This window comes from Lampris incognitus, chromosome 15 (assembly GCF_029633865.1).
Source record: "Lampris incognitus isolate fLamInc1 chromosome 15, fLamInc1.hap2, whole genome shotgun sequence".
NCBI classification, from domain to species: Eukaryota; Metazoa; Chordata; class Actinopteri; order Lampriformes; family Lampridae; genus Lampris; species Lampris incognitus.
Window position 1 is genome coordinate 38,329,041 of NC_079225.1, and position 25,169 is coordinate 38,354,209.

Genomic DNA, 25,169 nt, shown 5'->3' on the forward strand with positions numbered 1-25,169 from the left:
TCAGGGAGAGGCTGTTGTCCTGGCACAACTGTAACAGACCCTCCACCTCTTCCAGGTAGGCCGTCTCATCATTTCTGGAGATCAGACCCACTACTACTGTGTTGTCAGCAAACTTAATGATGGTGTTGGAGCTTCTCATGGCCACACAGTCATGTGTGTACAAAGAGTAGAGCAGGGGACTCAGGACACAGCCTTGGGGGGCTCCTGTGTTGAGGGTGAGAGGTGGAGGTATAGCTACCTACCCTAACCACCGGGAGTCTGCTGGTCAGAAGGTGAAGGACCCAGTTGCACAGGGAGATGTTTAGGCCAAGGTCTCTGAGCTTGGTGGTCAGTCTGGGGGGCACTGTGGCATTGACGGCTGAACTATTGTCAATGAACAGGATTGGAGATTACATGGAAGATGGCATCCTCAGTGGATCGGTTAGAGTAGTAAGCAAACTGTCGAGGTTCCAAAGTGCTTGGGAGAGAGGAGCAGATGTAGTCCTTAATCCTCTCAAAACACTTAATGACCACAGAAGTGAGAGTTACAGGACGGTAGTCGTTGAGGTCTACTGGATTGGTTGTCTTTGGTACTGGTACAATAGTGGATCTCTTGAAACAAATGGGTATTACAGACTGGGCCAGGGAGAGATTGAAAACGAGCTAGCAGATCAGCACAGGATTTTAGTGTTCGTCCTAGGATACCATCAGGAGCTGTCACATTTCTGACTTTCACCTGGCTCAGAGCCCTTTTACGTCATCCTCTGAGATGGTCAGTGGACGCTCCTCCCCAGCATTGGAGCACACACTTCCCCTACTGTGTTTGGGATAATGCTTGCGCCATTAGCCTCAAAGGGCACAGAAAGAGTTCAGTTCCCCTGCCAGAGAAGCGTCAGCACTCCCCATGGTGGTAGATGTGTCTTTGTAGTCTGTAATAATCTATATTCCCTGCCACATGTCTGGTGTCAGAAAGCTGGAACTGAGACTCCAATTTGTTCCCGTACCGCCACTTTGCATCTTTCACAGCTCCCCTTAGCTAATATGAAGCCAATTTGTTCTTGTCCATCTACCCCGACATATGCAGTGGTCCGTGCGTTCAAAGCATCCCTGATGGATTTATCGACCCACGGCTTCTGATTAGGAAAATGCCTAATAGTTACCGTTGGTACAATGTCATTCACCAGTATAGCGATGAAGCTCGTGGATGATATTGTGCTGACATTGTTAGTCCTTTTAATGCCTCTGCATCTTTTTCACCGTTCCTTTCCAGCGATGTGCATCATCCGTTTGGATTTAACTAACGTGGTTGTCTTTTTCTTTCTTTCTTTCTGTTTCTCTCTCTCTCTCTCTCTCTCTCTGTAGTTGACAAACCCGTACCAGATCAAAAACCATCCAAGCCTGCAGCCCCTGTGGTCCCTCCCAAGAAACCTGTTCCTCCACCTGGCAAGGGACGACCGGGAAGCATCCCTCCAAAGAGGCCTGACAAGCCTCTCACCCCCTCGCCAAGTCTCGTCAAGTACGACTCTCTGCGTCCAGTCACCTTTCCATTTTTCAATTCCTTTAGTTATTTTATATTTCCAAGATGTAAGGGTACATCTGTTTGTCCATCTAGGTCTGCTTATCGATCCACCCATTCATCCACATGTTAATCAGTCAAGTGTTACACCACATTTACCAACACTTGCCTTACTAATTGTAAGCCTGAACTGCACTGGCGCACAGAGTGTGTTAATCCCATAATACTCAACTGTAAATTCACTTTTATTTGGGTAAATTTAGCTGAATCTCTGACACCACAAGAAGACACATGGCTGCAGCACAGCAGGAATCGGGGAGTAGTTACGGTTAGGGAATGGGGGGCTTCTGCAGCCCATGCCATCTCATTTGCCGGCCACTGATATGCAAACACAGGAAAATTTAAAAACCCAGTGCTTTTCTATTCATACAGCAACAGTAAGCTTGCTGTCGATTATGAATTTATGGTGATGGTTCCTTATACATGAAGATGAATTAAGATAGGCATCAAAACTTCACTGATGTCCATATATGTAGCTGAAGGTGGAGAAGATATGCAAAATTGTTTGTTTGTTTATTTGTTTGGTTGTACATTAACACTCATCTTTGTCTGTACAAAGTACAGAGCAGTTATGTCCCCTTGTATTATACTGTATCTAAGATGAGGACCACCATCCACCACGGTAATATTTACAGTATGCATTGTTACCCCTCCCCCCTTTTATTCCTATTTTCTTCTTCATCCCTGTTCCTCTTCTCTGCTGCAGACACAATGGAGAGGTGCCCTCCTTGCGACCAAAGTCTGACTTTGAGCCCTCGGTACCTACGAAACCCAAAACACTGTCCGGGGACTGGGGAGAGAAGGCGCCAGACATGGGTACGTGGGGTCTAATTCCTGCCAACATATCTGAAGTCTTAACTCTACAATTTTCAAGGCTGTACAGTTACTTCCCGAATGATGATCCCAATTATCTTGCTAGATATAAATCGCCATTTTAATTTTGATTAGTTTTAGAGTCGGAGGAGCAGATTTTTTTTTACAGCCCGTTTTTTGGAGCATCTTAAGTCAATGTGTTGACTATTTACAAAGTTGACTGTGGCCTCGCATGCCACCGTGAGCATGCATGCATAGGTTGCCGACCCTTGTCCTATACCGTAGGTCATATGATTGTATACGTACTTGGTGCGTCTCCTCATACTATACGTGTCCTCATAGCCTTCAATGTTCCCAGAGACCATTTTCTTCTCCGCCTGACTAGATTTTCCGCCATCTTAAATTTTCTGAAAAATTTTCTTTTTTGTATCTCCTCCTAGACCATTTGACCTATTTGAACCAAACTTGCTGTGTTCTATTCAGTGGACACCCATTATCAAAAATTATCAAGAGTTCTGAAAATCCAAACACTGAGTGCCACATGTCTGTGAATGTTCTCATTCATCCAGGTCATGGTTATCCAAAGGAGTTGAATCAAGTGCAGCTGGACTGCTGGAGTGCCACATGCACAAATGTGTTTGCAGCTTATGCTCCTAAACAGAAAGTTGAATTTCTCACCTGGTCTAATTTCACCAAACTTGGTGTGCAAGTTCATTACCAGGCCCTGAGGCCACGTCCACGTGATTGAGCAACTGCACCTCAAGGGGGTGCTATACTAGAAAATACATTCAAATAGCCCCTTCACCTTGACCGTGTGTCCGATTTGAACGCAACCAACTTCATGACCCTCGTGGCTCAAGGCTCTATAGGCTCAATTAAGATGAAGTTGATGGTCAAAACAAGATGGCTGCCACAGGTCCGATATGCGCTAATCAACTTTCAGGATTCTTGAGGGGGGGTTAAATTAGGTCAATCAGAATGAACCTTGCTGAGTATTAAGGTAATGGGGACCACACTGCCGATGTCTATTATTATTCTGATCAGCCATCAGGTGGTGCTACAGTAATCAAACGGATGTTGCTACATATAGTTGTGTATATCCCCACCACCATTTGACTGAAAGTTATCAAACCCACACTTTATGGCGTCTCTATCATGCCCAAATTACTATCCCATAAGTCTGTTTTGTCAGCCATATTGGATGTCTGCCAAATTGGATATAGTGGGAAACTTCTTTTTTCATCTCCTATATTGTTTAACCTATTTGAACCAAACTTGCTTTGTTATGTTCATTGGACAGTGTTTATTCATAGTTATCAAAAGAGTTCTGAAATTCCAAACTGGCTGCCACACACACACACACACACACACACACACACACACACACACACAAAACACACACGTACAAATGTGTGAGCATAAAGAGCTGCCTCAACAGGAAGTAGGCAAATCTTCTAAAAACACATTTGGTCCAATTGTCACCAAATGTTGTGTGCAAGATCAGTATTAGGCCCTGATGCCATGTATACTTAATGGAGTAGTTGCACCTCGTGGATGCTATAATGCAAAAAAATTCAAATGACCCCTGCTCCTTAACTCCTTCTCATACTTCAACTAAACTTTGTTTCGGACTCTTTTTTCCATTACAGTTTACGGATTATCAGAAACATTTCGAGTTGGCTGCACAAAAAGATCCGTTTCCTTAAAGTCACTTAAAATAAAGGTGCTTTTTTCAAGTGACACTGGCATCAGTGGTGTGAACAAATTTTCCATTTCATCAAGTTACATGTGAGGCTTTTTTGCACGTTTTAGCACATTTTAGCAACACAGTCTGTGTGTCAAAAGCTTACTGGGTCAGTTTTTGGGTCAGAAAGTGGGTTCAGTCATCAGTGGAGTAAGAAATAAATAAACCAGGCAGTCTGTAGGTGGCAGCATTCCAGTTAACTGCAAACCAAAGGTCCTCTAGCACGTGAAGCATAGTAGTCATTACATACAAAACTGTTTTGCTTTGAAATAAAATTGCAAGAAAACAAAACAAAAAATCTCTTGCTCTTTGTAGCACTTTTGGCTCTAAAATTTTTAAATGGGATTAACAAATTTAAAGCGGCCGTAGGGAACTTTTTGCTTTAAATTATCATTATGAAGTCAATGTTAACTGCACAATGTAATGGCTACAGTATAATGAGACCATCAGGGATTAGATTGGTTCACTATAAGCATCGCTTTCACTATGCAATTCTGTCTGCCACCAGGTATGATCTCGTGGGAAAATGAAGGCTCGGTTTATTGCACAAAAGAAATGTGTCAATCATAGTGTAACCAAAACAGGAAGAGGATAGCACTTTTGTTTTCCCTGGTAGCTATCCCTAGTAGCAGAAATGGCGGACGGTAGAACAATCGAAGTGACAGTGAAAACTCCCCCTAGCAAGAGAAAAAGAACCCCGCTGATGGAAGAGGGAAAGAAGGTGAAGAGGGAGAGTGATAGAAACAGAGGTAAAAGAAGAGAACCTCAGACGGGCATTCACTCGATGGAGTGAGCTCCGGTGTTGTATTGAACTGTTTTCCCATCAAGATCTGTTTCCCCGTAGCCAGATGAAAGCGTTTGTATGGAAACAGGTTAGCTATCGGTTCTGATTAGGTTAAGGTAAGCGTTAGGTTAAGCTTAGAGTTAGGTTTAAGTTAGGTGAAGGTTAGGGTTAGGTTATGGTTAGGTTGAGGTTAGGTTAAGGTTAATCAAATGTCCCGATGTTGTATCAAACTCAGGCTAGGGAGAAACAGATCTCAACGGGGAAACTGAATTTGATATAACACCCAGGACTTGAGAGGGTTCCAACATTGAGTTGGCATTCTTTCTACTGGTCAGTAAGTAAAACAACCTGCCTACTATCGGATGTTTTACTCTGCCTTTACCATAGCACTAAGAGTGGGGTTTCTAGTAGTTAAGATTAGGATTCTTAAGGTTGTTTCTTGCTTTGGACAGTAGCCAGGCTGCTAGTAGATAGAAAGCAATCCATTTGTCTTTGCGACAGTGGTGTAAACAATAAAAACACTTTGAAATGCTAGGGGGGAAAGTTGAAAAGTTGTCTACAGCCGCTTTAAGGCTGTGTGAAAGAGACGCCCACGATTTTTTGAAGCAAATTTCTTATTTACTGTGATCAGGCCAACACACTCTAAGATTGTACCTGATGCAAGAGGCCGTGCGAACAACCTTTGTCCTGTCTGTGTTTAGTTTGAAGATATTCTGTACCATTCAGAACATTTTCTGGTCAATCTCTCAAAGTCATTCGATTTAAATAATAGATACAGTTGTGTGTTGTCTACTTACCAAAGATATGACAGTTAAAGCCAGCTTGGAGAATCCCAAATTGAGATCTCAGCACATCAGCTGATTGGATGACACCAATAGAAAATTAGATTTTCAGTCACACAGATATGACAAATATGCAAAGAAAAACCCAGCCATTAACTCTTTAAACATATCCAGTGGGGTACTACAATCAGATGCTACAGGATGGGGCACTGACTAGGTTTAGTATGTATTGGAGTATAATATATATCTCATACATGGTAAAAATCAATTCCTTAAGGGAAACAAAGTCAGATTGGAACTAGTCCATGATATTTCTCCCTTCCACTTCCCCCAAGCGTTGTGAAGCAGCAAAATTGAAAATTTTAGGTAGTTTGGAGACGGGTCTTCCACCTCTGTTTTTTAGATTTTAGTGTTTGAATCATAGTAAACACCCACTGAGACACTAGTGCCATCCAGATACAATCGTTAGTGACAGTATGACGCCCCTTTCAGGCCAAATTAGTCTAACGGTAATGGCTACTAGCCACACTATTTCCTCTGGAGAGTTATTGTGGTTTTATTTAAAGGTATGACAGAAAAACCCTCTCGTACTGTGTTGTTAATAGTAAACTGTAGCAGGGCCTACTGGCCATTAATGGATATAAAGACATTTTAGTTGAGGCAGTGTGCCTCTAACGACTTTCATGACATCCCAGATCATCCCTTCACACCGACACAGATCAAAAACAAAAAAAGTTAATCACTCCCATTGGCACAGGCTATTAATTACTTTAGGGGATTAGGCAGATGGTAGGTTATGTTAATGAAATTGATTGGTAGGCACACTGCAGGTTATGGTACGCAGTTATGAAATGGCCCATAATTACTCACAGTTTACTTTTCTTTTTTTTTGGCTCATCGAACCTAGTGAAATCTAACCTTAGGGCTCATGTTCATTAAAACATGTCACAGTCTTTAAAGTTATTGACTAGCGGCTCCCAGAGGTCACACATCCTGGTCGATGATGCAACACTGGAAGGAATAATCTGTCCTGGCACCCTCCTTTTTTTTAATGCTATCTGTTTTCCTTATTACTTGGTGTAATGTACCACTGAATAGACACTAATGCTGATTAATGTTTGGGTTGCATGCTGGCTCAGGGTCTTTCAAAACTGCAATCATTGAAAAGCGTGCATTTTTAGACCCACTGATGCGAATACATTTCTTATGTATGTGTGTGTACATAGATTTGCATGGAAGTGCATGGGGGATGGGATTTGGGGTTAAATGGGTTATTGGATGGAAAGAACTTGTATCACTGAGCTTTGGGGAAGTGACTGAAAAGTGAAGATGTAAATGGAGGCCCAAAGCTGAAGGAGAGAACAGGGGAGGAAAACGTTCATGGGTTGGTAGACGGGCGTTTCACTGGGGGATTTCACGTTTGCGACAGATGCCTTTTTAAAAGTGCTAAGGAGGTGTTAAAACGCCTGACTCCACTCTTTTCCCGAAGTTGGCTTGACACACACTTATATTGGACACAGAAGTCCAATCTCCTCCACAGTCCCGAGAGAGATGCCCTCTAAACCACTGCAGCCTGGAACTGTCTGTACTTTTTTTAGTTTTTATTTTTTTGATGCTTTAGATGAAAACCTAACTAAATCACCTGGGCAGCATAAGCGCATACACCTTTTATAATGGAGGACTGTAATTGTATTATGTTGAAACCAATTGCGTTCCAAAATGTGGTGAAAATTAATTTTACTTTTTGATAAATTTGTGGTTTTAATTTGATCCTTTTAACCGGCGATTTCAGCAAAAGTCGCTGTCTTATCAGCATGCCTTTATACTTAAGTAAGTAAACTATTCTTGTAAATCCTGTGGTGTGAATACTGGCTATTAGAGAGCTACATTTCTTGTTTCCTTGCAGTTGTGTCATAATCCTCATTAAATCCAAAAAGTTTCCTCCATATTTTTCTAAATTTGTTGAAGAGCTCCTTTAGACACAGTTATCAAATCTGTCTCGCCACCGCAGACCTGTCTCTGTACGTTTTTTTCCCCACTGAATATATTGATATTGTCTAGCACTTGCACTAAGTTTTGTGCTCACAGGTCGAAGCTTGAGAGGCAACAAGGCAGAAAAAAGCAGGATGTACTTCTGTTCCAGAGAGGACTTACTTGTGGCTCCCTGAAGCCTGGGGTTAAACCACCCAACTATCTAAGGGCATCTTCCAGACGTTTTTAATGCAACTTTTAACTGTTATAAGGGTTAATCCTAAAGTTTCTATAAAGTAATTCTTATCCATCTTGTCTTTTTCTGACCCCCCCCCCCCCCAAAAAAAAACTACTCCCAACCTTTCCATGCCCTGGATCTGTCTCTTTCTGTGTAGATCTGATGAGTTTTGATGATCTATCGTCATCTTCTGAGAAGCTGTCTCACCCAACAGCAAACAGACCAAAGATGCCCGGCAGGAGGCTGCCTGCCCAGTTTGGTGGACACTCAGTGAGTAGATACACAAACAAACACACAAGCTCACATACAAATGAAAGGACAAATAATCAGGATCCCCACAGTCCTTAAAAAGTCTTAAAACGTCTTGAAATTCTTTCTTTTTTTTTTAAATTTAAGGTCTAAAAATGTTTAGAAATGCTTGGATTTTTAGGAAGGGGGGTTATTGAATTTATTCTTGGGCAAAATGAATGAGTGTTTATCTAGTTTTGGTTCAGTTTTTATGTTTTTGTTTTATTTATATTCAACAACAGCCCGACAATTGCTGCAAGCAGTGCACAATGCATTTGCACTAAATAGCATACGCTGGACCACCAGGGGCAGTAGGACTGGGAGGTAGTAGCTAGCGGGCGACAGATGAAGCAGCAAGCAAAAGGAAAATGGGTAAATTTAAATTCAATCTGAAATGGTTGGTGGATGACAAATATCATGGGTGGCTTAAACAATCCAGCAGTTCTTTTTTGTGCCCCCTTTTCTTCCCAATTGTATCTGGCCAATTCCCCCACTCTTCTGAGCCGTCCTGGTCGCTGCGCCTCCCCCTCTGCTGATCCGGGGAGGGCTGCAGACTACCACATGCCTCCTCCGATACATGTGGAGTCGCCAGCTGCTTCTTTTCACCTGACAGTGACGAGTTTCACCAGCACGTGGGAGGATCATGCTATCCCCCCCCCAATTCCCCCTCCCCCCCAAACAGGCGCCCCGACCGACCAGAGGAGGCGTTAGTGCAGTGACCAGGACACGTACTCACATCTGGCTTCCCACCCGCAGACACGGCCAATCGTGTCTGTAGGGACGCCCGACCAAGCCGGAGGTAACCCTGGGATTCGAACCGGCGATCCCCATGTTGATAGGCAACGGAATAGACTGCCATGCTACAGGACGCCCACAATTCTTACAAGGCATGATGTGAAGTTTGTCGCAAAACATTCAAACTGGCGACAATTGGTTGTAAAACACTAGATTCTCATATGACATCTGAAAAGCACAAGTAACACGCTAGCGCTCGAGCACTGTGGCCATCGAGTCACACGTTGAGGCTGTTGCTAGCTTGTCTGCTCTTGGTGACGTTAGAGCTCATTTGTCTCCTGCAAATGTGTTCGCCTGAGCGACAGGCTCCATAGCTGCCACTGCTCAGCTGAGCAGTCAACAGACAGACAACAGACAGCATTCAGCAGTTTATCCGACAGCCACGTTGAAGGCAGGAATAATGTGGGCTCTGAGTCTCCCAAAGAAAGCAGACAACTTCACAGTGCTTCAGAGAAAACTGCAGGGACGAAAGTGGCAACGCTGATAACAAAATGTTACACACTGTGGAGACGAACAAAGGAAATGAGAAAGCAGTTGGCGGTGCTAGATGGTGAAATTGATAAGACGGCTGATTAGCTGCGACACGCCATGAGAGACATCACGTCCATTGAGAAACTAGGTCAAAGAAACCTCAGATTGTTTGTGCCAGAGAGGGTCTGAAAAGGAAATACACTTACATTTGGTTTGGATTGTCCATTTTTGACCTGTCTCCATAATGCCCTCTTATGTGTATGTGATACTGTTGTTTTCCATTTGACCGGGTCTACCTCATAGTTTTATTTTCGTTACTTAACAGGAAGGCAGTTGTCAGCTAATTTGCACAGAAAAAGCTTTTATACGGTCTAGCTTGTTGATGTTTTTTTTTGTCATTGAAATATTATTATATTTTCCATTTAGAGGTATTTAAAAGTTCTTGAAAGCCATTAAATTTGTAATTTAGATTTGGGCAGATACTCTGAAATAAGACACCCAAACAGGCACTCATGATAGAAACACACACAGACAAACACTTGCACACAAACCTATACACCATATAGTACACACACCAACGTCCAGGTTGTAAGTATGCAGACTTAATAGATGTCACAACAGGTGCGTGAGGACTCGGCACACGGTCAGATTAAAACGCAATCTTCATGTCTACTCTGATTATCTGCCTCCCAAAGAGACAGGAACAGAACCCCCACAGACACTTCCCACGTGGTCTCACCCGTGCACCTGGAACTCTCCGTAAACCTGAATTTACCTCAGGTTTAGTCCAAGATCACATGCAGGAAGGTTTTCAACTCAGCCAATCCCTACACAAGCTGATTTCACACCCCCGACTAGTAGGGGGTAAATCATTGGCAATGGCTGGTGGAGCGTCTTCTTGCACAGATGAGCTGCGTGCACATGGCTCTCGATAGCACGTTGTTGGAGACCATTGATTTACACCATTCAGTTGATCCAGCCACATTTATACAGTATGTAATTAATCACACAGGCACTTGCGCACACACACACAAATACAAGCGACTGCACAATCAATCATCACCTGCTTCCTCTTCAGATATGGCAGCAGTGTAGTTTACCAATCCTGGAAATCGTCCCTGAACTGGTCTTACGTTGAAGACGCTGAATCCATTTACCTGCCCCCTGCATGTCTTTCTGTATGATGGCGTCTGCTTTACGGCCATAAATGTACCTGTTAAAGGCCAGATGTGTTATTCGATTCTACTTTATTCTAAATGTTTGGAGTACTGTAATCTGGGCAGTCCAGGGGGATCGAGTTATTTACTTAATTTGGGTCAGCCCAAGTCAACAACCCTTGCTGATTCTTACTAGTCATATTATGTATCAAGAAAGCTGAAATATCACACGCTGAACCTTTAACGTGGAAAGCCCAAAGCCTATAATTGTGTAATTGTATTAAAACGTACACCACCAAATGCTCGCTTTCTCTTTCTCGCTCTCTCCTTCCTCTCAGTGTGCATCACGTCACATGTGGACTTGCTCACCGTCTTTCTATTTCACATTTTCCGTCTCACACGTACACATACACACACATTTAAACTGTCAGCAGGACCAAATGTTAAGGGCACAGGGCTACGATTAGCCCCGGACAGTCACATACTGGTCATAGGTCTACAGCGTGGCTTGTGTCGACATGCCCAATTTATTTTTTGCGTCTCTGTTCCCTGTAGCAGTCACAATGTGGCTTTGTCTGCCCAGAAGGTTTATCAGCATGGCTGAAAGGCAGGAAAGGTCAGCAGAAAGAAAAACACTTCTCCTGACAATCATCTGTAAAGCCCTCAGCTCCACAACGCCAGTCACCAGTCTCCTTGGTAGCTGTGTTGGGGAAGAAATGTCAGAATTGATTGTGGACAGAGACCTCTGGAGCTAGACTGGAGGTTATTACCCATCATTTCTGCCCTGTCAGTCAAGTCGGTCAGCCTAAAAGTATAGTTTGAACACATATAGAAATGAAATGACAAAATGAGTCTTACAAAAACTGCAACCTTCATTTTTCAAGTTGCAGGTGTGATGTGATGATTATTTCAGTCTCATTCCCAAGGTCTGGCTTGGCTCATTCTGAATGTATGCAGTGAATGACCCTTGACCTCTGCTTCTTCTCCCCATACCCAATACTGCCCTTACACACACACACACACAGCCAAACAAGGATATCAGTGTGGAGAAGTCTTTCAGGGTTGAGGAAGAGGATGGACTCAAACCAAAGGTGACCGAGAGCAGAAAGGTAAGCCTGGGGTCCATCACCAACATGTTAATTTCACTTGGCATATGAGTCTATCTCACAGTAACACACACACACACACACTGGTAAAACAAATTCTAGCTAGTTAATCTGCATCTTGAGGAGAGGGGTGTAGTATAGGTGTGTAGCAGTATGCCAATTTTTGAATTGCTCGTGATATACAAATGAAATTGTAATGTCTCGTAAAAAACCTTGGTAGAATAATATTGTGTAGAATAATGCAAAGGCCTTAGCAGGTGGTGAAAAAGTATTGCGCTAAACTCTCAACAACTATTTTGCTCAAACCTGAGGTGGGGGTGGAAAGCTCACAACACAAATCCTCAACGTTTGGGAAACGATCGCCGTAATTGTTGTGATTTTGTCGTTATCATATTTTATTTGGCCATGGCAATTTTCTAGCAATGATTTGATGTTAAAATGGACCTAAGTGGAACAGTTCCTGCCTCTCAGTGTATATGTAAGAAATAGCCACGGAGAGAGAGAGAAGTGGGCAGTGACCACCAGTGGTTTATTCCTCTAACAGGGCGACACGGTGGTGCAGTGGTTAGTGCTGTCGCCTCACAGCAAGAAGGTTCTGGGTTCAAGCCTCAGGGTTGTCCAGCCTTGGAGGTCATCCCAGGTCCTTTCTGTGTGGAGTTTGCATGTTCTCCCCGTGTCTGCGGTGGGTTTCCTCCGGGTGCTCCGGTTTCCTCCCACCACCAAAAAAGACATGCATGTTAGGGTTAGTATTCCTGTCTGTGCCCTTGACCGAGGCATGGCAAGAGGAACTGGAGTTGGTCCCTGGATGCTGCACGGCGGCTGCCCACTGCTCCTAGCTACACTGTTAGGATGGGTTAAATGCAGAGCAGAATTTCCCTACGAGGATCAATAAAATATCTCAAAATCAAAATTAAAAAAAAAATTAAGGATGATTTGATTGACTATGAAAGGCCTTTTGGTACAAGGAAGCTACTAGACTGCATTTTTCACAGTCATACAGCCCTGAATAGTTTGTTTGCTTGGGGACAGCAGTCAGTAAGTTACCACACCGGGAGACTGATTCTGATCAGGCACACACACATTCACACACAAGGACAAATACACTCGAGTCCTCAGTTAGCCTCAAAATCCCTCAAAGCAAGCCCTCTAAGCTCCCTTGAACCAGTGGCTCCGACTTCTTATAAGTGAATTTACGCAGCATCTCCCCAACATCACTGGCTTAAAAACTGTGTTAAAAATTAGCTCACGACCCAGTTGGTCCCTATGCTGTTAGAGAAGCGGAGGGGAACAGAGAGGAGTCTCCATCCTGACCGACATGTCTTAATGCCGCCTCAGCTGTCATAGCAGGAGCCACCTGGTGGGTGGGGTAAATATAAATTGGATACAAAGTGGCACCGTAGCATCCTGCCCTCTCAGAATGGCTGAAAACGTCTATTTGTCCGTAATTACTACATATGGCTGTTCTGTTTTAGCGTTGTGACTTAAAAGATGTCCAGTCTGGTGAAGGTCATAAGACCTTCGTGAGGTTAAATGTCCAGCTCCCTCTAATCTGTCACAGTTTTACATTTACTCGCCACTACCCAATACCAGATATTGATCAAATTTACTTTGTCTTGTTAATAGTAAGATGGTAGTTGAAAGATCAGTGCATCAGATTGCTTTTAGAAGATGGACTGTAGCCATTTTTACTGTAGGTCAAGTGTAGGCTTATCAAAAATACCCCAGGCTCTCTGTGCTGAACCAGACTACTGTATACAGTACTGCTGTTTTTCTGAGGAACTAGCTTCCCTCTCAATTTTCTTTTCTTTCTCCCTCTCAAGCCTTCCACAAACCCCATCACCCAGTCAGCATCATTGCTCAAGCCAAACGTGGTCAGCTCAGAGCCCAAGCCCAGCCCTGCGGCATCGGCCTCCACGTCCAGCCTCAGCACAGAGGCCCTTGCCCCCCCGGGCAGCAGGGCCAGGCTAGAGCCCGAGGAGCAGGGGGCCCAGCTGGACGAGCTGAGGACCCAGATAAAGGAGCTTGTGCTGTCTGTGGAGCTTCTCAAGACGCAGCAAACGTAAGGCAGCTAAATCTGGCCTCTAGGGCTAAACAATGTTGGAAAAAATTGACAATATATTTTTGTTTTTGTTTTTTGCAATGTACCGACTTAATGAAGAAAAACAGGAGTTTCACGATTTCAGCAGATACATGCAGCTTTTAACTTCCAACAGCTGCATTTGGAAAGAACTTGTCACTATATATAGTGAGGGTGATTTAAGAGGGGAAATAAGGCAGTCGTTCAGTACTTTGGTTGACTCAACATAACACTGATTTATTGGATTATATAATCAACCATCAATCCAGGCTGGTCCACGATCATTACAATATTTATTATGCACTTAGCCTACTCTTAAAGAAGGGGACTCGACTGAACGAGTGAAAGCAGGGTCATGTCGAGAAAGGATTCAGCCAAGACTTCATATCGCTGTCCTCCAGTTTAAAAAGGTTTCATTACATTGTTGCATTACTCTTCAATTGAAAACTTTTGAATGATGAAAATTAGAAAAGAAATAAACAGCAGCTATACATCAGTTTGCTGGTTGGTTTTTAAACAAATAAAATGAATAGACCTAAAAACCTCTTCTAAATTACCTTGCTCAATTTTTTTATCTTTTTAATTAATTTTGTTTAATTAATGTTATTAATTTAATTTATTTGATTCTTTTGCTTTTTTTGTTTGTTTGTTATTTTGTTATCTAGTGGCAAATAAAGTTTTTACCCTAATGTGACTAACAGGCCCTGTTGCCTTACATTGCATCATTTACAAAGTGACTATGGCACATGTACATATACCGCGATGCTGATGACAAGACCATATTGCCATGGTCTTGACATGACAATATGATCATGTTAAGGGGTGGCACAGTGGTTAGCGCTGTTGCCTCACAGCAAGAAGGTCCTAGGTTTCAAACCCCGAGGTTGTCAAACCTTGGGGGTCATCCCAGGTCGTCCTCTGTGTAGAGTTTGCATGTTCTCCCCGTGTCTGCGGTGGGTTTTCCCCGGGTGCTCCGGTTTCCCCCACCATCAAAAAGACATGCATGTTAGGGTTAATACTCCTGGTGGTGCCCCTGACCGTGACATGGCAAGACGAACTGGAGTTGATCCCCGGGCGCTGCACGGCGGCTGCTCCTAGCTACGCAGCTAGAATGGGTTAAATGCAAAGGAAGAATTGCCCCACGGGGATCAATAAGTAGTAAAATAAAAAATAAATAAATCCAAGTCGCCCAAACAGGATTTGAATGCATATGTGCTCAGTTATTTTACACACACCTGAGCAACTAAACACTTTATTTAGTTGCTCAGGTAGATGGTTAGAATAGATGGGCTGCAAAATTACGTTAAGCGAGTTTCACTTACTGAAGACACAGATGCGGCTCTGGGTGGGTGGTGGGTTCAGCATGTTATTCCTTTCATGGATGAATAGATGAGGGGTGTGGAAAGGTAAGTTAATAGAAGGATGGTTTGATGGGTGATTTGTTGGATGTCTAGGTGTTGTGATACTCGCATAGTCCAAGTTGATGTGGAGGGTATCAGGCGATTTGGTTTTAAAAAGTACCAGCATGCGTTTTCCAGATGACACATTGCTGTGTATATGTGGTACCCTAATAGGCTGATCGAAAAAGTTTTTTTTCAAATTATTGTGGATGTAATGAGTGCAAGTCGATATATAAAGAAATTGTCAGGTCTGAGGTGCAGATAGGCTGCCCTACACAGGTACATAAAATATTGTGACCATCTCCAGGTCATTCGGAAACTGCACAACGATTAAAGCTATGATCAAATATTGTCATTCAGTCACATTTTTATCCCCATACAGATCGATATTGTATGCAGAGAGACTCTGCTGTGATGACAAACAACTCATTAACCTTTTTTCTTTTTGTAGCAGTCAAGGTTACAGCTCCATCAACATATCCATCCCTTATTTTATATTCTTACGATTTTTTTTTCTAATAAGACTAGACTTTTTCACTCCTTGGTTTTACAATGTTTTTCCTCTAGATATTTTTTCAAGTTCGCCATCTCCTCAGAGTAAATTCCATTCGCTGATATTGGGCATGTGTGCATGCATATGTGCACATCTTCCAGTGTGTGATCAAGCCCATGTGCAAGTCGAACAATCTCCCCATTTGTTCGTCTGTGGCATGCCTGCCCCAATCATGTGTTAGGATGACTGGGAGCACTTCTTGTTTGTGCGAGCATGCGTGTGCATGTAATATTGAGACCTGTAGTCTGTTAGTGCTTACATTTTTACCACAACAGCATATGTGTTAATGTGTGTGTGTGTGTGTGTGTGTGTTTGCAGGAGAGAGATGGCAGAGCTCAGGGGTGAGCTTGATGAAGAAAGGTTGAAGCGAGTGGCCCTACAGGTAACATTGATCCCCTACATAACACACACTAAGCTGTCCAATCACATTATACTAACATGTATCTGCACGCGCACACATACACACCTGAACAGACATAGCTGGGTGATGGCAGTCAGTTTGCCTGTGCTCCGACATAGCCCCACATCAGGAGGCTAACTTAAAGATCTTCTCCTGCTGCAGCTGCGTGCAACGCCACCTGACCCGGCTCAGCGTGATACCCGCATAGCTCAGCACAGGAGGAGAGAGAGTAGTCAGGACTTCCTGCCAGGAGGCCCAGATACACACCGCCGTATACACACACACACAAACACATGGCTGCAGATTAGCTCTGACCCCCTGTGGTTAATTTATAATGCCAGAGGCAGAGAGAAAAAGAGAAATTTGGAGGTGATGGAAATAACGGGAAGGACTGACAACGCAAAGAAAGATGCTGGGGGATGTCAGTTGTCCTCCCAAGTTAGCTTCTCATCTGTTAATTCTGTTGCACCAACAGATACCTCATTTGTTTGTCCACAGACTTAAGGCAAATCCGTGCGCGGAGTTTGCGGGGGGGGCAGGGGGAGCACTGCCCCCCCCCCATGGTGGCTGAAACGGGTAATTGCATTGTTTCAAAAAAGAGTGGAATAATTACGTTTGGCAGGACCAGATATTTTATCAATATTTTAAATAACACAAAACAACTAAATGATACTAGGTAATACATCTGAGTTCATATATTGCTTTAGTAAAAAAAAAAATGTTCAGGGCTCTGGGTCATGTGACGAGTGACACGTACGCTAACGTAAATCGAACCAGCGATTCTCAGCTAGCATACATGGGTAATAACGTTGTAGTTATCTAGTCGGCACGAAAATATGGACATAAGGAGATTTTTAAAACGTCGAGCTCCGGACAAAACAAATGGTCAGCCATCGGGATCTAACAAGGATACAACACAAACATCACTAACCGATGATGACGATAGGCAAAACGATACAGTTGTGAACTTGGAGGAAACTTGGAGCAGCTCTGGATCAGCAGCAACTGCTAGCAGTCCTGACGGTCACCCCGCAGATGCACTAGCCGAACTAGGTAACACAGATGATCTTGGAGAAAAACACGGCTGTCCTAAGCAACCTACTCTGCCCCAATTCCCCTCAAAATGTTTTGGAAGTACAAAACGATCGTTTTCCACTTAAGTTGAACACTTCCTTAATTCCTGGAGATGCCCCTTTGATTTAGGACTTTATTTACGTTGGGGCTGTTGCATTTAGTTTAATTTTTAAGTGTCGGGGCATTCCGCCACCTTGTGTCTATTGCGTTCCAAGACAGCCATGCTGTGATTGGATTTCATAAAGGCGAATTGTTAAATTGTTATGATGTAATTTCAAATCTGCTTTAAAAACAAACATATATGTTTATTTAACATGTTTGTTTTGTCCATATCTGTTCGTGCTGTGTTCCCAGGGTGGTAGGCCAGGTCTCAGCTGTTACAATTAGTTTTTGGGTTTTTTTGCCCCTCCCGGCTTGAATGTCAAAACTCCGCCTATGGGCAAATCCACTAGACATGGTCTGAAAAAATAACTTATTTGTTTTTCTTTTCGTTTTTATGTTATAAAATAGACTTGGTGTAAAGACGGGATGTTGTGTTGCTGTAAAAGCCCCCTGAGGCAAATTTGTAATTTGTGATATTGGGCTATATAAATAAAATTGACTTGACTTAGGCCCATCCCAATACTCCCCCTAAGCCCTACCCTCCATTTTGTATACTCCCGTGTAGTGTAGGGTGTCCCAATTAGGATTTACTATTTCCCAAAAATTAGACATTTTCTACCCCTGAAACAGAAGCACACTATCCCGGGGTTCCCGGGAAATGGACTTGTTTTTAAGGTCTAACTTCAGCTGCAGTCAAAACACACTGGTTATACTTCAAGCAACACTAAATGTAACAAGGAGAAATATCCAAAGGAATTGAATCAAGTGCAACTGGACTTGGTATATATCCGTGAAGACGTTTTGCCTCTCATCCGACTGGCTGGTGATGAAACTCAGATATTTATCCTCTTTATCTCCACCTTAAGGATAAGACACACTCCTTCGAGGACAGCAATGTACAAATTTTGGACAGGGAAGATAGATGGTTTGAAAGAGGGGTGAAGGAAGCCATCTATGCGAAACTGGAAAAACCATCCCTCAACAGAGGAGGAGGTCTGCGACACCACCTATCTCCTGCTTACAATGCCGTCCTTTCATCTCTACCCAGGAGACTCAAGAAGCCTAGCCTCCAAAAACAACAGTCGATCACTAACGGCTCCAATGACTCATGACCACTGAATGGAGCACTAACGAAGTCGAAACTAACACCCCCAACGAACGTCGCTGCTTAACATCGGATCACAAAGAGCCATGCACATCAATAGCTCTGATAACGACTCCAAAGAGGATAAATATCTGAGTTTCATCACCAGCCAGTCAGACTAGCTTGGTCTAGTCAGAAAGGCACGAACTGATGAAGCCTCTTGGATGAGAGGCGAAACGTCTTCATGGATATATACCAAGTCCAGTTGCACTTGATTCAATTCCTTTGGATAACCATGACCTGGATGAATGAGAACATTCACAGACAAGGAGAAATGCATAAACTTATGGGTTCACAACCTGACCGAGTTAGTGTACTATTTGGTGGTATTAATAATTATAGTTATTAATAATTTATTTATTATTTGTGATAATAATTATTATTAAGGCAAAATAATGCCATATACGCCTCCCATTCGCACCATTGTAGAAGAGTTTGACCGGTGCCCCTGGCCTTACTCCCCTTCCACCTGGTCTCTTGCACACACAGTATATCTACCTTCCTTCTCTCCATCATATCAGCCAGCTCTCTCCCTTTACCAGTCATAGTGCCAACATTCAAAGTTCCCACTCTCATCTCCACACTCCTACCCTTCCTCCTCTCCCACTGCTTCTGGACACGCCTTCCCCTCTCCTTCTCCATCGCCCAACAGTATCATAGTTTTCACTGGCACACTGCTGGCCAACAGTAGCTGTGGTGGTTGTTGGTAACCAGGGCCTCGACCGATCCGGTATGGAAATCTGATTTATGAGCTGCATATTTTATTTGGCAAAGATTTTATGGATGCCCCTCCTGACACAACCTCCCCCTTTCATCCGGGCATGGGCCCGGGACTAAGAATGCACTTGCTTGTGCATCCTCAGTGGCTGGGTTATATATGCTAATCAACACTAGAATGAATATAAAATAAACTTTGCATGCAGCTTTAACTTCACTATAGCTGTGAGGAATATGAAATGCCATGTTCATTGCCTGTTATCGGTCTGCTGAGAAGAACAGCCAGAAGAACATGAAGTGATATTTGACAATGAAACGAAATTCGTTCAAGCAAGTAATTTGGCGTATTCAAAGTCAGTTATTAAACTGAGACGGATTCCATATTCTGTTAGCATTCAGAAGCTGCTGGTGTGAGCCTTCTGTAATAGCCAAGCAATGTTAGATATTGTAATAATGTCGGTGATGACTCAAAGTTTTAACAGAACATTTTAACTTCCGCATTCCAAAGTAACATTGTGCAATCTACATCTAAGCCAATACAGTGGATTAAATATAGAACGATCGCAGCAGGCAGCAGCCTACATGGCACGCCAGTTAATGTGCAAAATGTAGATCACAGCAAGAAGGTCTGGGTTCAAACCCTGGGGTTGTCCAGCCTTGGGGGTCATCCCAGGCCGTCCTCTGTGTAGAGTTTGCATGTTCTCCCTGTGTCTGCGGTGGGTTTCCTCTGGGTGCTCCGGTTTCCTCCCACCATCAAAAAAGACAGGCATGTTAGGGTCAATACTCCTGTCTGTGCCCTTGACCGGGGCATGGCAAGATGAACTGGAGTTGGTCCCCGGGTTCTGCACGGTGGCTGCCCACTGGATGGGTTAAATGCAGAGCAGAATTTTCCTAAGGAAATTAAGTATCTCAAAATAATAATAATAAAAAAATTTAAAGAATCAAAACAAAAACACACAAACCTTACTACATATAAACCAAAATATGCTTAGGCCTATTATAAATAAAACAGACAGGGACCAATCATATATAAAACAGATAACACCCTAATTATAACAAAAAAATCTTTGCAAATCAACTACACAACATTTTAACAACAGGGCAGGCACAGAGGGCTCTTGCATTATAACAAAATAATAGCTTATAGCATATAAAACACTAGAGATAAGACTACAAAAAGGCTTTGGCCTGCCATGGGCTAAATAAAACAAACAAATGGTTTGATTAGGCCGAGACCCCTTTTAAAGTAAGACATCATTTAGTGTCTTACACAATGTATGCTTTTTGCATGTTGGATTTGGACAAACATAATATCTTTGCCTGAAGGATTTACACAGTTCATATTGAACTGATTTGTGTGGGGTTTTTTTTTTTACATTATTCATAAAGACTGCCTCCGTCCATAGCACAAGGGAGAAAATCTGTAACCAGTGTTTAACTTTGTGGAGAAACACTGTCTCTTATAAGCGAGGGTAACACACATACACACTGATAAGATATGAGCGAGATGGAAGTAATTGAATATTGGAGGCTCATTTGGCAACTATTTTCATGACGTCGTTTAAAAAAGAGCAACTGATGAGGGGAAATCCAAGCCACACACGCGAGTTTCTGTTCTTAAGTTGAAAAGCTTTTCAGTTGATAAATGTATGCATGAAGTCAGTGGAGGACACCCCCCCCCCACAAAAAAAAGAAGAAAAAAAACTGACATGACTTTACAACTCACTTGACTTTTTGTTTTTTTTCGGGGGGGGGGGGGTTACCCTTTCAAGAAGCAGAGTGCGTCGATGGACTCTGCGATCAGGCGATTTCTGATCTTTGTCTGTCCACGGACAGAAAAAGCTGTCTCTGCCTCCGCTGACATAGCCTGAATAGTAAAGAGCATCAAACAGCTGTTGCAGAAGATGTGGTCAGCTTTTGGTGGCCTTGAAGAGAGAAAACTCTTGGGTAAGAATTTTCATCAGTTCGGTTTCTCTCCTTTCCTCTAGGGCTGGTTTGTTGGTCATGGAGATGGCCTGCAGCAGGTTTACTGCCAGGATGGACTCCCTTTCATTTGTTGGAGCTCCATCCCCATGCTCACTCGGGGATGCTGCTTGGTTACCATGCGCACTCAATGTGCCTTCTTCATGTTGCGCACTTGACGTGCCCTCTCCCACTACTGAAGATACACCAGCTCTCTCTTGTTCATCTCTTCCCTCTTCATCCCAGTAGCGGACAATCGGATGTTCGACAAGTCCTTCTGCGGTCCTTAGCAGCATCTATCTTGATGGCATGAAGATATAATTGGGTGCCTGTGCCAGTACACCAGGATTCAAGAGGTATCTGAGAGGATAGGATGAAAAAAATATTGAAATTAAGTTCTACACGCCCCCTCTTACATGAAAATAGTTGGCTACAAATTTGTATAGTATTGTCAGTCAAAGTCTTAATTAGATAGCTATAGCCTGAATTTATGAGGGTTTAAATGCAGATGACAATTAATTATAGTTCAAACTTCAGTAAAAAGGCAACGATATTCTTCTGTCTCCGCTCAGTGAATCTGGTCTGAAGTACATTTCTCATCCCCCGGCTCAATGGAGTGTCGTGCTTTTTCAGCTCATCCCTCATGAAGATAAAAATCCCATCTGCTTTGATGAGAGTAGTGTCTCACTGACAAAGGGACTCAACTCCCATCTTCACTGGTTTCATGCAACAGGTGAGCTGTCTTATATGGTTGAGCTGACCAGCACTGATGATGAGTATTGAAGTCGACAAGTCTCTTGGTCACTAGTCTATGGAGTAGAATGTATCACTGCAGCATATCTATCTGCAAGACTGTTCCAGCAGGTTCAGCAATCCAGGAGACTGCTCTTTGCCAAGATCGTTCCTAATCTATTCTTGCAGCTTGTCCTCGCTGACTGGCCTTGTGGAAGTAACTTGCAATCTTTCGGACCTGCTCCACACTGCTGTACATTTCTTCTCTCACCCTGACCAACTGATACCCATCTTGTTCCTCGTTGGCAGACTCTGTGCCACTGCCATCCTCCTCATCTTCGCTCTCAATTCGGCTGGCACAGTGGCTCCTCTTGGCAGCGGTAAAGCACATTTGTGACAGCCAAGTGTACAGCATGCATGTAACATAGCTGTCGCTCAGGCAGCACCAGTCTCCTGAACTTTTACCATCAGCAATGCTCCATCTGTAGTGCTGCAGACAATGTGGTTGTTCATGTTCAAGTTGAACCTTTGTAACTTTATTGGTTGGCATAGTTTCTTGAATCCTGATAATGCCGAGGTTCCAGTATGTCTCCAAACAATGCAGAGTCACACTCATGAATCTCTTGTACTGAGAAGAAGTGTACTCATCAATAGTAAGAGAAAAGCAGGCACCACACTTCATCAAGTCTTGTAACATCCTTTACAAATTGAGTTCCAGGTGCTTCCATCATGTTGGAAGTTTAGTCTACCCAAGGGTAGCACTAATGCCGGGATCAGGCTACATGAATTCAGCCCGATTTCTGACATGATTTGTCATCGCCGACAAATTTCCAGCGTCAGGCCCGATTATGAACGTCGGGAATGACAAACGGACGTCTTTACCCCCATGTAGTGTGACATATTTGAAGAATAGCGATGTGGTGTCTGGGACGCCCCACGACACCCCAACGAAAAGTCTAGCATGTCAGAATTTTTTGTATTGCCTAGTCTGACAACTCCTACAACATGTTCCTTGATGTTGCCCAGTAGGATGACAGCGTGCTCCCTGGTGCACACGTGTAAACATGACTAAGAGAAAGAGGGATGCTGCTGTTGCTGCTGTCAGGTGGAACAGCGAAACTGAGGAAAGGTTCGTTTGAGCTGTGGCAACAATACCCCTGCCTTTTTGACGTTTCCTCCAGGGAGTACCATGACCAAGTCAAAAAAGATAGGCTGAATGTTGGCGAGAAATAGTGGAGGCACTTCAGCAACCTGGTGAGTAACTGGTTAAGCTACGCTAGGTTATCATTCCCCAGTAGCACTAGCCACAACGGCATCCACAATTGTTTTTTTTCTTTCTTTTATTTTTCTTTTTGGAACACAAGTGCATCACACATAGCCCTTCTGTAGCCATGATTGACAATTTCTTGACCCTCCTCCCCGACCACCTATGAGCCTGCACAAGATCGTGAAAGGCAGCATACAATGATTGATTAGGGTCATACTTGTGTTGCCAGTCTTCCGGCCAAGACACGACAAAAATGTATGGCACTATGATTCCTAATCTGACATGGTGACCATCGTTCAAGACAAAAACATCATGTAGTCTGATCATCATAGAGATTGTCCTTTGTTCCATCTGCTATTGTTTTTTTTTAAACAAACTATGACCGCGGATGCCATTGCGTCTTTCTTTTTCCCATGATTCAGGGTGACAGTGTGGTAGATGTGGATCTTGTGCTGTGTTTGTGTATGATGTATTTGTGTTGGACTACTGTCTGTAAAGCAAATTGCCCCTCGGGGACATTAAAGTTTCACTCTCCTCTCTCTTTCTACTCTGCCAGCTTGTCTTTTTCTCCATTAGCATAAGCTCTCACTTGGTGTGAGATTTCAGATAGGTTCTTTGGGAGGCTATGGCCGTCTTTCTTCAGTGCCACTCTAAGATAGGCACATTTTGCCATACTGATGGACGTGAATCCATCATGTGCTGCCATCTCGGCCTGTATTTCGCCCAGGAACGTTTTTTGGACAAAGTATGAACCCAGTGTTCTTGCAAGCTTTGCTGGGCTCTCACTTGGAGTTTTGTCACGCTGAGATTCCAAATGTCGCAGCAAACTGCTTGTTGAGCTTCCAGAACATTTGATCAGTCCTTCACAGAGCACACATGTTGCATCTTCATCGTTTAATTTTTTTGAAGTATTTCCACACAAAGCTGCTGGCAGACATTGTGTTGTGTTACCTTAGATGCTAGAGCCTGCATTAACCACCACGGCGCAATCCCAAGAGGTCGGAAGCGTATAGTAGAAAAAATCATGGCACTTTGTGTTTATTAATTAGAACAAGCTTTCAGTTTTCATGTTCCACCGGCACACAAAGTGCACCCTGTGCACACAGCTGTTGCATAAACTTCAAAAAATCTCAGCCTACATACACTACCGTTCAAAAGTTTGGGATCACCCAAACAATTTTGTGTTTTCCATGAAAAGTCACACTTATTCACCACCATATGTTGTGAAATGAATAGAAAATAGAGTCAAGACATTGACAAGGTTAGAAATAATGATTTGTATTTGAAATAAGATTTTTTTTACATCAAACTTTGCTTTCGTCAAAGAATCCTCCATTTGCAGCAATTACAGCATTGCAGACCTTTGGCATTCTAGCTGTTAATTTGTTGAGGTAATCTGGAGAAATTGCACCCCACGCTTCCAGAAGCAGCTCCCACAAGTTGGATTGGTTGGATGGGCACTTCTTTGAGCAGATTGAGTTTCTGGAGCATCACATTTGTGGGGTCAATTAAACGCTCAAAATGGCCAGAAAAAGAGAACTTTCATCTGAAACTCGACAGTCTATTCTTGTTCTTAGAAATGAAGGCTATTCCATGCGAGAAATTGCTAAGAAATTGAAGATTTCCTACACCGGTGTGTACTACTCCCTTCAGAGGACAGCACAAACAGGCTCTAACCAGAGTAGAAAAAGAAGTGGGAGGCCGCGTTGCACAACTGAGCAAGAAGATAAGTACATTAGAGTCTCTAGTTTGAGAAACAGACGCCTCACAGGTCCCCAACTGGCATCTTCATTAAATAGTACCTGTTAGAGCCTGTTTGTGCTGTCCTCTGAAGGGAGTAGTACACACCGGTGTAGGAAATCTTCAATTTCTTAGCAATTTCTCGCATGGAATAGCCTTCATTTCTAAGAACAAGAATAGACTGTCGAGTTTCAGATGAAAGTTCTCTTTTTCTGGCCATTTTGAGCGTTTAATTGACCCCACAAATGTGATGCTCCAGAAACTCAATCTGCTCAAAGAAGTGCCCATCCAACCAAT

The 25,169-nt window shown here is 43.2% G+C and overlaps 1 protein-coding gene across 2 annotated transcripts in view; it reads left to right on the top strand.

Moving 5' to 3' along the window:
- Window positions 1-25,169, top strand: part of cd2ap (CD2-associated protein) — a 124,936-nt gene that overhangs the window by 95,329 nt on the left and 4,438 nt on the right. For both annotated transcript variants that reach the window (XM_056294305.1, XM_056294306.1), the window contains 6 exons: window positions 1,342-1,495; window positions 2,262-2,371; window positions 8,045-8,157; window positions 11,624-11,707; window positions 13,525-13,763; window positions 16,053-16,116. In XM_056294305.1, the coding sequence (XP_056150280.1) occupies window positions 1,342-1,495; window positions 2,262-2,371; window positions 8,045-8,157; window positions 11,624-11,707; window positions 13,525-13,763; window positions 16,053-16,116 (764 nt within the window). The remainder of the gene's footprint in view (window positions 1-1,341; window positions 1,496-2,261; window positions 2,372-8,044; window positions 8,158-11,623; window positions 11,708-13,524; window positions 13,764-16,052; window positions 16,117-25,169) is intronic.